The 12,693-nt window shown below is 44.6% G+C and overlaps 1 protein-coding gene across 8 annotated transcripts in view; it reads left to right on the top strand.

Annotated features, from left to right (window-relative positions):
* Positions 1–1,833: 1,833 nt before the first annotated feature.
* The window catches only part of CEP135 (centrosomal protein 135), a 72,577-nt gene continuing 61,717 nt past the window's right edge, over positions 1,834–12,693 (top strand). For 6 of the 8 annotated variants that reach the window (XR_014812571.1, XR_014812572.1, XM_084972309.1 and 3 more), the window contains exons 1-5: positions 1,834–1,940; positions 6,363–6,519; positions 8,942–9,132; positions 9,882–10,049; positions 12,277–12,418. Coding sequence is in view for 5 of the 8 variants with exons in the window: in XM_021101350.2 (XP_020957009.1) it covers positions 6,407–6,519; positions 8,942–9,132; positions 9,882–10,049; positions 12,277–12,418 (614 nt within the window). In the remaining 3 variants the exon portion in view is untranslated. Of the gene's footprint in view, positions 1,941–6,362; positions 6,520–8,941; positions 9,133–9,881; positions 10,050–10,370; positions 10,497–12,276; positions 12,419–12,693 lie in introns of those variants that run through there. The other 2 variants (XM_084972308.1, XM_021101351.2) reach the window with 2 other exon arrangements.

A 12,693-nucleotide genomic window follows, 5' to 3' on the forward strand; every position in this document is an offset into this window, starting at 1 on the left:
GGCAATGCCTGGAAAGATTTTTGGTTGTCACAGCTTGAGGGATGCTACTGGCATCTAGTGGGTAGAAGCCAGGAATGCTACTCATCATTCTACAATACAGAGGACAGGCCCTCTAAACCAAGGAATTATTCAGTCCCAAATGTCAGAAGTACAAAGGTTGAGAAACTTTGATCTGGATCACCTTACACATATTCATTCTAAAGCCTTCCTCAGACTCTTTTCTTCTGGAGAGAGTCCTTGTTCAGATGTTTTATTTTGTTGGCTATCTTTGCATTAGATTTCCTCACTGTTTAGGGTTTGCAAGCTCATTGTCAGTGCAAAGTTTTTTCTTTTCCCTTTGCATCTGGCTCCCCCTCCTTCGGCTTATCAGTTTTGATGGTGGTCCCATCAGGTCTGCTCCACAATCAGGGCTCCTGTCTCAGGGTGATGTGGGGGACCTAGAGAGCCCAGATGAGGCTTGGTTTCTTTTTCTTTCTGCCTCCTCAGCCCACCCTCTCGCTCAAAGCCAGGACCTGAGTGCTGAGCAGCAATAATTCTGTGTGCCAGAGGAACCAGGGCCCTGACCTCAGGCCTTGCGGCCCAGCAGTGCGCCTGCACTGGTCTTCCGTGACATCTGGAGCAAAACTGGACTGCAACTTCAGTGTCCCACTCATCTTTTAAATTTCTTTGATTTTAGTTTTTGTATTTTCTAATGGCTATGTGTTTGGGACAAAGGGAAGCCAAAGAGTCTTCTGGACTGGGTGACTGTTGCATAGTCATTTGCTATGATATTTATTTATGGCTCCCTATTTTCAAAAAAGATATTTGTTGCTAGGCAACAAAAAAGTCTTTAACTGTACGTGTTCAAGACTACAAAAGCCATCCACGGAGCCTCATTGCCTCCTAGAAATTCCATAAAACAGCTTATTGAAGGATGTGGGAAGAGGGACAGGGCTCCCTGCGGAAACGGTTAAAGCGATATATGAATGCGTACAAAGTTATTCACGGCCCACAGAGCAATTAGGTGAGATATATATACACAAGGATTAAGTGCATCTTCAAAATGGATGCCCTGCTTGGGAGAAGAGTAAACAGGAGGCGATGAACGCCTCTCTGATCATCTAGAAGTTTCCACGCGACAAATGGAATTCCAATATCCGACCATGCATTTTCTCAATGTGAACAGGTTCTCTATAGCCAGTTGATTTACATTTGATTCCATTCTCGAATGTTTCTTGCGGTTGGTGCTAGAGAAACAGCTGAGTGAAATAAACTGACTCCAGGAATGCGCAGTAGGGGGCGGCAGAGGTAAACATACAAAGACAATGACGTTTGACAGAGGAGCTCTAACTCAAGAACTCAAACGCAATGATGTTATGCTCATCATAACGGGATGAGTATAATATTGGGATCTGGACATCTGTAAGAGGCCGGGGGTGCGGGAGCAAAGTTAGTTAACTGCGTTGGGTGGTTGTCAGGGAAAGTTGCACAGACAACCGGGTACTTCGGCTGAGTTCACGTGGGGAGCAGGCGTCCCCGGAGGGTGAAGGCTAACCGGCTGCAGGGACCAGGGCTGCACAGGCTCTAACCCAGCGCCCCGAAGGTCAAGGAAGTTCAAGGCAACGACAGGCGCAGCCTGGACGACGGCCGCCGCGGTGGTTCCGGCTCCCGCCGCCAGAAGGCGCCGCAGCGCCGCACCTTCCAGGCCCGTTCGTTTCCGGGCCTGGGCCCGGCGCCGCCATCAGAATCGGGCGCGTCCCCGCCGCGCGCGGCGACCCGTCTTCCGCTCCCGTTACCGAGGCAACCGCTGCGCCTACTCCGCGCCGGTCGCGATAGTCCGTCCGCGCCATTTTCAAACTGTCCCAGCGCCGGAGCCGGTGTCCGCGGCGGCGGAAGCCAGCGAGCGAGGCAGGCGCAGGGGATGCGACCGCGAGCGGAGGGAGCGGCAGCCGGGGCGGCGGGTGAGCACGGACCGGGCGGGCGGCGCGGTGGGGGAGGAAGTGGGGCCCGGGCGGGGACTCTGGCGCCGCGGCCGCCCGCTGGCGGGAGCCGTGCGGGGAGCGGGTTCGGGCTGCGGACCTGGCTCCGCCGCTGCGCTCGCGGCAGCCTCCACCGGCCCCGCGCAGCCGCTGCTGCTGGCCGGTTGCTCGAGGTGGGAGCGCCCTCTTCCCAGCTGGTCCCTCGGCGCTTGGTAAACGCAGACAGGCCCGAGCGCAGGCCGAGCCTTGGCGGCGACCTCCGCCCGTTTGCGGCTCTCAGGGAAGGACCCGGTTCGGTTCGGGCCTGGGCGTAGACACGTCCCGGGCCTCTGGGAAAACGCGCCGCGCTGGCTCCGGGTGGTGGTGAGCGCGCGTGGAGCGCCGAGCCTCCGCGCCTGTTGTCCTGCAGGGAGCTGAGTACAGACGCTCCTGGAGCGGGGGTGGGGAACGTTGGTACCAGCTTTTTGTCCTTCTTGGAAGGATTTTAATCTTTCATCTCTCTTGTGTGTTGATGAGTGTTTTGATTCGTACTCCTGCTTCTCTATCTTAGAAGGATGTGAGCAGGTAGTATTTCTGGGTAACCAAAGTCGGTGCCAGACAAGGAGAAATGTTTGGATGGCGAGGTCCTGCTGGTTCTGGGTTTTTTTATTTTTATTCTCTTGCTTTTTAGGGCCGCACCCCTTGAATGTGGAAGTTCCCAGGCTAGGCGTCAAATTGGAGCCACAGCTGCCTGTCTGCACCACAGCCACAGCAATGCAGGATCCAATCCCTGTCTGTGACGTGCACCACAGCTCAGGCAACGATGGATCCTTTTTTTTGTCTTTTTGCCTTTTCTAGGGCCACTTGCTGCGGCATATGGAGGTTCCCAGGCTAGGGGTTCAATCGGAGCTGTATTCGCCAGCCTACGCCAGAGCCACAGAAACGCAGGATCCCAGCCGCATCTGCGATCTACACCACAGCTCAGGGCAACACTGGATCCTTAACCCACTGAGCAAGGTCAGGGATTGAACCCACAGCTTCATGGTTCCTAGTCGAATTCGTTAACCACTGCGCTAAGACGGGAACTCCGATGGATCCTTAATCCAATGAGCGAGGCCAGGGATCAAACCTGCGTCCTCATGGGTACTAGTCAGATTCATTTCCACTGAGCCAGGATGGGCACTTGATAATTCTGGGTTTGCATTTCTCATGTCTCCAGGAGTTTCTCTGGAACACCCTGCCTCAGTCAGGTCCCTCTTATAGAAGGAACCTAGGAGGTAGCTACTAGTATGGAGTGCCAGCCTCCTTATTCAGAGAAAGGTTAGCAGAGGATAAGAAGGAAGGGTTTGTCAGAAGAAGTTGTGGAAGAGAGGTACTCACTCCACGGTGATGTAAGCTGAGGGCACAGCGCAGAAGCCAGAGTGCTGATCCAGACTGGGACCTGACGCCCACCCACTTTGTGGCCCTGTAGTTTGGAACAAGCTACTTTTTTTTTTTTTGACCTTTTTTTGTGTGTGTCTTTTTGCCATTTCTTGGGCCGCTTCTGCGGCATATGGAGGTTCCCAGGCTAGAGGTCAAATCGGAGCTGTAGCCGCTGGCCTACACCAGAGCCACAGCAATGCGGGATCTGAGCCACGTCTGCAACCTACACCACAGCTCATGGCAACGCTGGATCATTAACCCACTGAGCGAGGCCAGGGATTGAACCTGCAACCTCATGGATCCTAGTCAGATTCATTAACCAATGCCCCACGACGGGAACTCCTTAACCATTTTTTAGATGACACTATAGTTAATTTACAGTGTTGTGTTAGTTTCAGGTGTATAGCAGAGTGATTCAGTTATATGTATATATTTATACATGATTCTTTTCCATTATAGGTTCTTACAAGGTATGAAACGCAGGTCCCTGTGCTGTAGAAGTTACTCTTGTGAGGTAGCTTTTCCTCATCTCTCCCTAGGTAGCTGTCAGGGTCAAATGCTGCATGTATTCCAATGCATTCATGTTTTATAGATTGTGAGGAGCAATAGAGATATAAAACAGAGTTTTTATTTGGTTTAAAATTATGAGTATTTGGTCTGTATTTACCTGGCAGAGGTTAGAAAAGAGCATTTTTTTTTCTAAAGAAGTGATCTTTGAATACCATTTTAGGCAGATGGATAGATAATATATTCATAAATATTTAAGAAGACAAGGATAGAAGTCATGGCTCAGTGGTTAACAAACAGGACTAGCATCCATGAGGACGTAGGTTCGACCCCTGGCCTCAGCAGGTTAAGGATCCAGCATTGCTGTGGCTGTTGTGTAGGCTGGCAGCTATAGCTCCAGTTCGACCCCTAGCCTGGGAACCTCCGTAAGAAAAGAAAAGAAAAAAATGAAATCATGCATACATATATTTGTATACCAAATCTATATGTGAATTAAAGCAAAGATACAATAACACTCAAAAAAAATAAAGACAAGGATAAAAAAACATGTACAGAGAAACTTGATTGTTTGTGTCATTTTTTTTTGTTTTGGGGGTTTTTTGGCCACACTTGCGGCATGCAGAAGTTCCTGGGCCCGGGATGGCACCCACACCACGGCAGTGACAACACAATGCCGGATCCCCAACCCGCTGCACCCCTAGGGAACTCCATCTTTTTTTTTTTTTTTTTTTTTTGTCTTTTTGCCATTTCTTGGGCCGCTGCCTCGGCATATGGAGATTCCCAGGCTAGGGGTCAAATTGGAGCTATAGCCGCCAGCCTACGCCAGAGCCACAGCAACACGGGATCCAAGCCGTGTCTGCAACCTACACCACAGCTCACGGCAACGCCGGATCATTAACCCATTGAGCAAGGTTAGGGACCAAACCCGCAACCTCATGGTTCCTAGTCGGATTTGTTAACCACTGCGCCACGACAGGAACTCCTTTTTTTTTTTTTTCCCCCCCGTCTAAGTGAAATTAACAGGGTGAAATGCCCAGATCCTAAGTGTGCTATTTGAAAAGCTTTGCTAAATAATATGCAGAGGTGCAATCCCTGTCTCCATCCACATAACCTTCTCATTGCCCAGAAAGTTCCCTCATAGCCCTTCCAGTCAGGATCCCCACAGCCCTAGGCAAACGCCATCTTAACTGCTGTGCACGTAGTTTAATTTGCCTGTTCATGAGTTTCATATAAATGGAATCATACAGTTTATGTATGTGGTTTCTATTGTTCAATTTTTTTTCAATCATCCACGGGTTTGACATGTGTCATAGTTCCTTCCCTTTTATTCTTGAGTGATATTACATTGTATAAATATAGTTTATTTATCCTTCTGCTCCAGATGAGTAAATACATTGTTTCCAGTTTGGGGCTATTATGAATAAAACTGCTGTGAATATTCTTTAAGAGTTTGTAATTATTTTCCTTTCCTTGAGTAAATATTTCAAAATAGAATTACAGAGTCATAGAATAGAAGTATGTTTAGCTTTATAAGTGACAGCCAGGCTTTTCCCACAGTGATTTTACACTCCTGTCAGCAATGTGAAGGTTCCAGTTGCTCCAGATCCTTGGCAGCAGTTGGTATTGTACCTTTAACTTTAGCCATTCTGGCGAGGGCAGAAGTCCATGTCATCGTGGTAGTTCCCTCTGTCTAATGGTGTTAAGCACCTTTTCATGTGATTATCCCCATTCAGGTATCTTTTACAAATCTTAGTCCATTTTCTTACAGGGTTGTCTTTATTATTGAATTATTTATTTATTTATTTTTGTCTTTTGTCCTTTTAGGGCCACATCCGAGGCATATGGAGGTTCCCAGGCTAGGGGTCAATCGGAGCTGTTGCTGTTGGCCTATGCCAGATCCGAACCACATCTGCAACCTACACCACAGCTCACAGCAACACCGGATCCTTAACCCACTGAGCGAGGCCAGGGATTGAACCTCAACCTCATGGTTCCTAGTCAGATTTGTTTCTGCTGCAACACAACAGGAACTCCTGTTATTGAATTATAAGCATTCTTTCCTGTATTCCCTTGTTAGATATTATACATATTTTTCTACTATTTTGTTTTTGTTTGTGAAACAAAAGGGTATATTTTGATGAGCATTTTTAAATTGAAGAAGTCCAGTTTATCAGGTTTTTCTTTTATATTTAATGCTGTTAAAGAGGCTTATCTAAGTATTCTCTGCCTATCCCAGGCTTGGAAAATGGTAATTTTTTCCCTTCTAGAAGCCTTGTTGTTTTAGCTTTTACATATAGGTTTATAAGGAAATACTTATTTTAATGAATAGCATGAATGTCATAAACATTGGATTTAAATCAATCTAAGTATTCTAGAAGGTTGCCTACCTGAAAAGAAACAAAAAATAATTGCTTCATATGAAAAGAATCTTTTCTTCTTAGCATGAAACAATAATAATAGCTGATAACAGAATGATGTTTCACTCTTGTCTTTTAGGACTTTAATTTTTGGAAGTGAATAAAGCTAGTGTGGAGGCCAAGATGACTACAGCTGCAGAAAGAAAGTATATTAATATTAGGAAAAGACTGGACCAGCTGGGGTACCGTCAGGCTCTGACTGTGGAGTGTTTACCTTTGGTAGAAAAACTTTTCAGGTAAAGATGGAAACACAGTTCTAATCGGTGTGATCGTTGATCCCATTTATCCGGTTTCTGGTTGAACCTCATGCTTCAGTGAAGAAATCGGTAGTTTTTTGAAAGTTCTTAAGTCGTCTGAAGCTTCTTTGTTCTTCTTAGGTTCTGGTCCTCTATCAGCAGTTCAGGGCCTCCTCCCCGGGAAGTGCCAGGGTCCCTGTAGACACCGTGCTGTTCAGAGTGAATGTCTCTGAGGGTTTCTGTGAACAAAAGCACAGTCTTGACTCCGTTTCCTGATACAGCTATAGCAAGTCTGCTTTCCTCGCTGGTCTTTTTTTTTTCTTTTTTTTTTTGTCTTTTGTCTTTTTTGGGCCACACTCACGACATATGGAGGTCTAATCGGAGCTACAGCTGCTGGCCTACACCACGGCCACAGCAACACTGGATCCTTAACCCACTGAGCAAGGCCAGAGCTCAATCCCACAACGGTATGTTTCCCAGTTGGATTCTTTTCCACTGTGCCACGATGGGAACTCCCTTTTTTTTTTTTTTTTAATTGAAATCTCGTTGACTTATTATGCTAGTCCCTGGTCTCTATTACTTTTATATTTGTAATAGTCCTGTAATGTGGTTGGCCATAACTATTAGCTTTTACATGTTACTTTAACCGGAAGATTCTTTGTGATTTTTGTTCTTTTCCACTTAAGTTCTATTACTGTCACCTGAGACTAGAGCAGGGCACTCACTTAGGTAGCTTTTGCAGTAAGTCGGCAGGCAATGATGGTGGAAAGGAGAAGATGGACGAAAGATGCTTTGTAGGGAGTTCCCTTCATGGCTCAGTGGTTAATGAACCTGACTAGTATCCGTGAGGATTCAGGTTCAATCCCTGGCCTTACTTAGTGGGTTAAGGATCTGGTGTTGCTGGATCCTGCATTGCTGTAGCTGAGGTGTACGCCAGCAGCTACAGCTCTGATTCGACACCTAGCCTGGGAACCTCTATATCCTGTGGGTGGGGCCCTAAAAAGCAAAAAAAGTACTTTGTGGTCTTTAGTTTGGCCTCTAGAATATTCATGCTCTAAGTTTATAGTTCAGAGCTGTAGGGTAGAAATAAGTTTTACTTTCTAAGAAACCGGCAGACATTTTCCACAGTGATTTTACACTCCTGCATTGCTGTTCTGTCACCTGTCCAGTCCCTTTCTCCTCGACCTTATGCTCAGTTAGCTCTGTGGCTCGCAGGCCTCTGTCCAACCTGCTACGTGTTCCCTTAACTGCTCATCATGGTAGAGAGTCGTTTTGTCTTCCCCGCAGGATGTAGACTCCATGCGACTAGAGAGTGATTTTGTCCCTGCTGTAGCTGGGGCAGGCTGAATATGGTTGGCACTGAATATTTGTTGACTTTATCACATAGTATTATAACTTTTTCTTTCTTTCTTTCTTTCTTTTTTTTTTTTTTTAGGGCCGCACTTGTGGCATATGGAAGTTCCCAGGCTAGGGGTAATCAGAGCTGCAGCTGCCACAGCAATGCCAGATCCAAGCCGCGTCTGCCATCTGCATCACAGCTCAGGGCAACACTGGATCCTTAGCCCATTGAGTAAGGCCAGGAATCAAACCCGCATCCTCATGGATACTAGTCAGGTTTGTTACTGCCAAGCCTCAATAGGAACTCCAGTATTGTAACTTGTGCCAAATTGTTAGTGGAATATAAGCTGCATGACAGAGGGTTAATTACTGATTTTCCTGCTCATTTAATATTGAGGGAGTGAATATTCCACTGATCTGTGTTCTTAGGGCTAAAGAACTGATTCATATTTGTTGCATCCTTGGTACTTAGCATTTGGTAGGAATTCAGTACATGTTTGTTGAATGAACAAATGAGTTTTACAGATTCCACAGGATCAGGTAACTTATTCAGCATGGAGGATGAGAGAGAGGGGATATTGAAAGATGATTTAGTCTAAGTGTATATGTTTCATAACTTTTTTTTTTTTTTTTTTTTTTTTTTGTCTTTTTGCTATTTCTTGGGCCGCTCCCACGGCATATGGAGGTTCCCAGGCTAGGGGTCGAATCGGAGCTGCAGCCACCAGCCTACGCCAGAGCCACAGCAACACGGGATCCGAGCTGCATCTGCAACCTACACCACAGCTCACGGCAACGCCGGATCGTCAACCCACTGAGCAAGGGCAGGGGCCGAACCCGCAACCTCATGGTTCCTAGTCGGATTCGTTAACCACTGTGCCACGACGGGAACTCCCCATAACTTTTAATTAATGCTGTCTTGAGAGATTATTGAATACTTCCTAGTCCCTTGAAAAACTCCTAGTGTTTGTTTTTGTTTGGTTTTAGATTTGAGCTCATTTAGCATTAACATGTATTCTAAGTCTTTTTAGAGATTTGTTTTTAGTTATCAAAAGCTAATGGAATGTTCCTTGTACTTACGTATTAGTGATCTAGTTCATACAACAGAAAGTCTTCGGAAATCAAAATTATCTGCTGTGAAAGCTGAAAAAGAAAGTGCCAATTTTGATTTTGTATTGGAACCTTATAAACTTGAAAATACAAGATTGAGTAAGGAAAATAATGAGCTATACCTGGAATTAATGAAACTGAGAGAACAGTCAGGCCAACATATTAAAGGTAAAATTTTGTGATTTTTAAAGTGCAATATTTTTGCCCTTTTCATTTTATATGTAGGAAAGGCTAGTCTACTTTTAAAACTATTGATTAGAAAATGTGTAGTTTTTGACAGAACACTGTAAACTAGCTATAATGGAAAAAATTAAAATCATAAAAAAAAAATTATAGTCTTCCTGCTGACAACTCCTGAAATATTACAGGGTGTGCCAAAGAGTTCCCAAGAAAGAAAATACATCTGCATTCCATAACTAAATTGTCCTCACCATGTATGGACTAAATTTTTACAATTAAAATTGCTGTAGAGAATATTAAATGTTCTTGAAACAGCTTTTATTTTTCTCTGACTGAGAGAAATACATGGATCTGTCATTCTGAATCTTTAACACCCTGTTGTGGATCTGGAAGGTAGAACAGAATGATTGCAAAGATACTGGGCAAACTGTAATTATATGGCGAACTTATTATAACTCCTTATATTCAGTAGGAAAAAGCCCTGACACCCAGCGTATATTCACAGTCCCTTAGCTTCATGTCCAATTTACTGGATCAAAAGCCTAGATTTATAGTAGGCTCATATCACAGGAGAAACCTATACTTTCTTTTTGTGCCTAGTGACTTACTTGCAATTTTGTTAACAGTGGTAGAAAAAGAGTTAGCCTTTCAAATTACTGTAACTTTTGTACTTCGTGAAATGGAGGAACTTCTATTGCTTGATCTGTGAAATGGTCTGTAACTCTTTTCATTTTAAGAGTTGAAAACCACATTGAAAAAGTGTGCACGTGAAACAGCTGATCTGAAATTTCTAAATAATCAATATGTTCATAAACTCAAACTTTTGGAGAAAGAGAGCAAAGCTAAGAATGAAAAAATTCAACAACTTCAAGAAAAGAATTTACAAGCTGTAGTACAAACTCCAGGTGAATCTATTTCTTCTTAAAACAAGTATTTGAAAAGATATATTTGGATAGTAACAAGAACCTTTAAATATATTTCTGAAGATCTAGCTTGTATTTTATACATGTGCTTAGAAACTTATATGGTAATAACTTCTTAGATACAAGGAGTCTAACTTCAATGCCCAGAATTTTATTTCCCTTATCATTAATTTGAATTCTTTTTCTATTGTTACTACTTTAGTTATAAAAGTAACTCATACTCAGAGAATTTGGAAATGATGTACTTTCTTATTTATCGGTTTATTTTACTATTTTAGTTTTATGCTCAGTAGTTGTCCAGCAAGAAAACAGAAATGATGGGGCACATGCAGAGATGATGGTTGTCCAGGCATAAAGTTGGTGGAAGAATCAACAGTGCTCCTAACAAGATCATTGAAATGTCTAAAGCATGGAATTAAAATTACGGAAGTAAGGGAGTTCCCGCTGTGGTTCTGTGGGTTAAGAGTCCAACCGTAGCAGCTCAGGTTGCTTCAGAGGCATGGGTTCAGTCCCCAGCCCAGCACAGTGGTTAAAGGATTCATATTGCCACAGCTGGGGCATAGGTCGCAGCTGCAGCTAGGATTGAGTCCCTGGCCTGGGAACTTCCATGTGCCAGGGACATAAATGAGGTGTAGGAAAGTTGTGAGCTTGGGCAGAGACTCGGATTAAAGAGTGGGGTGAGCACCAGCAGTGGTTTGGTCAGGAGGACAAGTGCCATTGGAAGAGGGTGGAAGGTCTGTTAGCTGGCACAGTTGTAACTGATGACAAAGTCCAAGCATCATCACTGTAGGCCTGTAGCTGAGCAGAGAGGATGCTCCTGAGAGTCCAGGAATTGTGCACTGAGGCGGGTTGGGGAGGGACCAGTGGGCCCTGAAATGGCAGGAGATGAGATGGAGAGGGGCCCATGAGCCAAAGCAGAAAGGATGGAGAGACATCTCGGAAGTGAGTAGAAGAGAAAGTTTCTGAGAAAAGAATGGGGCAGGCTCAAGAGAGATTTGGAGGTATGATCTCCCAGTGTAGTGATGAGCATGGCAGGCTGGGGAAGCAGAGTCCCCAGACTTCTGGGTGCTGGGTTCTGTTTAAGGTAGAGGGTGTGGAAGGCAGAAGAGGGGACCCCCAGAGGCGGTAGTGAGCATGGAACACCCACAGGACCGCCATGTGGAGGTTCGAGATGCAGCGGGATGTGCCGCTCTGCTCTCAGAAGTGCAGGCCAGATGGAGATTCAGGTTTGAGAGTCCTTGGAATAGCAGGAGAGTTGAAGCTACAAAGACCACAGGAATCACCTAGTGAAACTGTGTGGACTGGGAAGAGAGGAAAACCAAACACCCTTGGGAAGCTGGCCTTGAAGGCACTGGTGGAAGAGGGTCTTTGAAAGACACTGAAAAAGAGCAGCCAAGGAGAATGACGAGGAGGCAGGGAAGAAGAAAATGGTTCACCTTGTTAAAGGGTGTAACCACAAGCAACCAGTGAAATACTTTTGACCCAGTTTCTTCATCCTCAAAACAGGAGTTAGTGTGAAAAATTGGCTGGGATTCTAATGAAGACAAAGTTGTTGGTTATGTTTTTCTTCATGAGGGTCAGTTAGTTTTTCAAGTACGTGCCTAATCCTGGCTGAATACTAGAAAAAGCAAATTATTCATTTGATTTGGACCAAGACAGGATATATCCAGCCATAGAAAGAAATCACTCCTGCTAGTTTTAAGGATAATTAAGAAAATATTTCCCACTAATTCAGGGTATATATTCCTTTATATACTAATCTTGCTTCTTAAAGTTTTAATTATCTGCTCCTTTGGCATTGCTTGGTAAAGTGTGTTTATTTTAGTTATCATTGCCTTAAGCTCTTCATTTGACAGTTTTCTGCTGGTGATGATTTTTTGAGCTCATAAAAGCAAACACCACAAGGCACACTGAAATTTAATCTTGCCAAAGTCTGGTCTCCGTCTAGGGGAGGAACAGATTAAACCTGGGCGTATGTTCCAGGCATGCAGAAAATAAACCTTGTTTTATAACCATGTCTTGTCAGGGTTTTCAGGACTGCATTGATAAGATCGGGTAGCTATTTGTATATAAGGGAGAGAATATTTTATCAGTGTGTGATATGAGCTAGAGACACTTTAAAAAAAAAATGGCAGACCTTCTAAAATATTTGATTCTAAGACTCTTTCATTTTCAGTTTTTTGAAGTACTTCTTTGAGTTTTTTCTTAGGTGGCAAGAAGAGAAGCATTGCTTTCCGGCGCCAGCGTATGCAGATTGACGAGCCAGCTCCGCCCTCTGAAGTCAGCTCCTACCCAGTGCCTCAGCCCCGAGACCCTTATGTTGCAGACCTCCTGCAAGTGGCTGACAGCAGGTGCAGGAAATTCTTCCTCATTGGCTTTAGTTAATAGACCACTTGGTTGTCCCTAAGTTTCTTGTTCATAGGGCTGCTATCTTAACAAGTGTATTTCCGGTGCCTAGCACAGAACTTGGCACAAGTGCTCAGTAAATGCTTTCTAAACGTCCTCTGAGTAGAAGGTTTCTGCTTGTTTTGAAACTGGGATAGACCATATATCTGATGTTTCTGTCCATATTTGTCTCACAGAAGTTGTGTCATTTGAAGACTCTTTCTGTAGAGTTGCTTTGACA

The sequence above is a fragment of the Sus scrofa genome, chromosome 8 (genome assembly GCF_054392235.1).
Source record: "Sus scrofa isolate SSC_HxYL_T2T_F1_AM1 chromosome 8, Sscrofa_HxYL_maternal_Yorkshire_Landrace_v2.0, whole genome shotgun sequence".
NCBI classification, from domain to species: Eukaryota; Metazoa; Chordata; class Mammalia; order Artiodactyla; family Suidae; genus Sus; species Sus scrofa.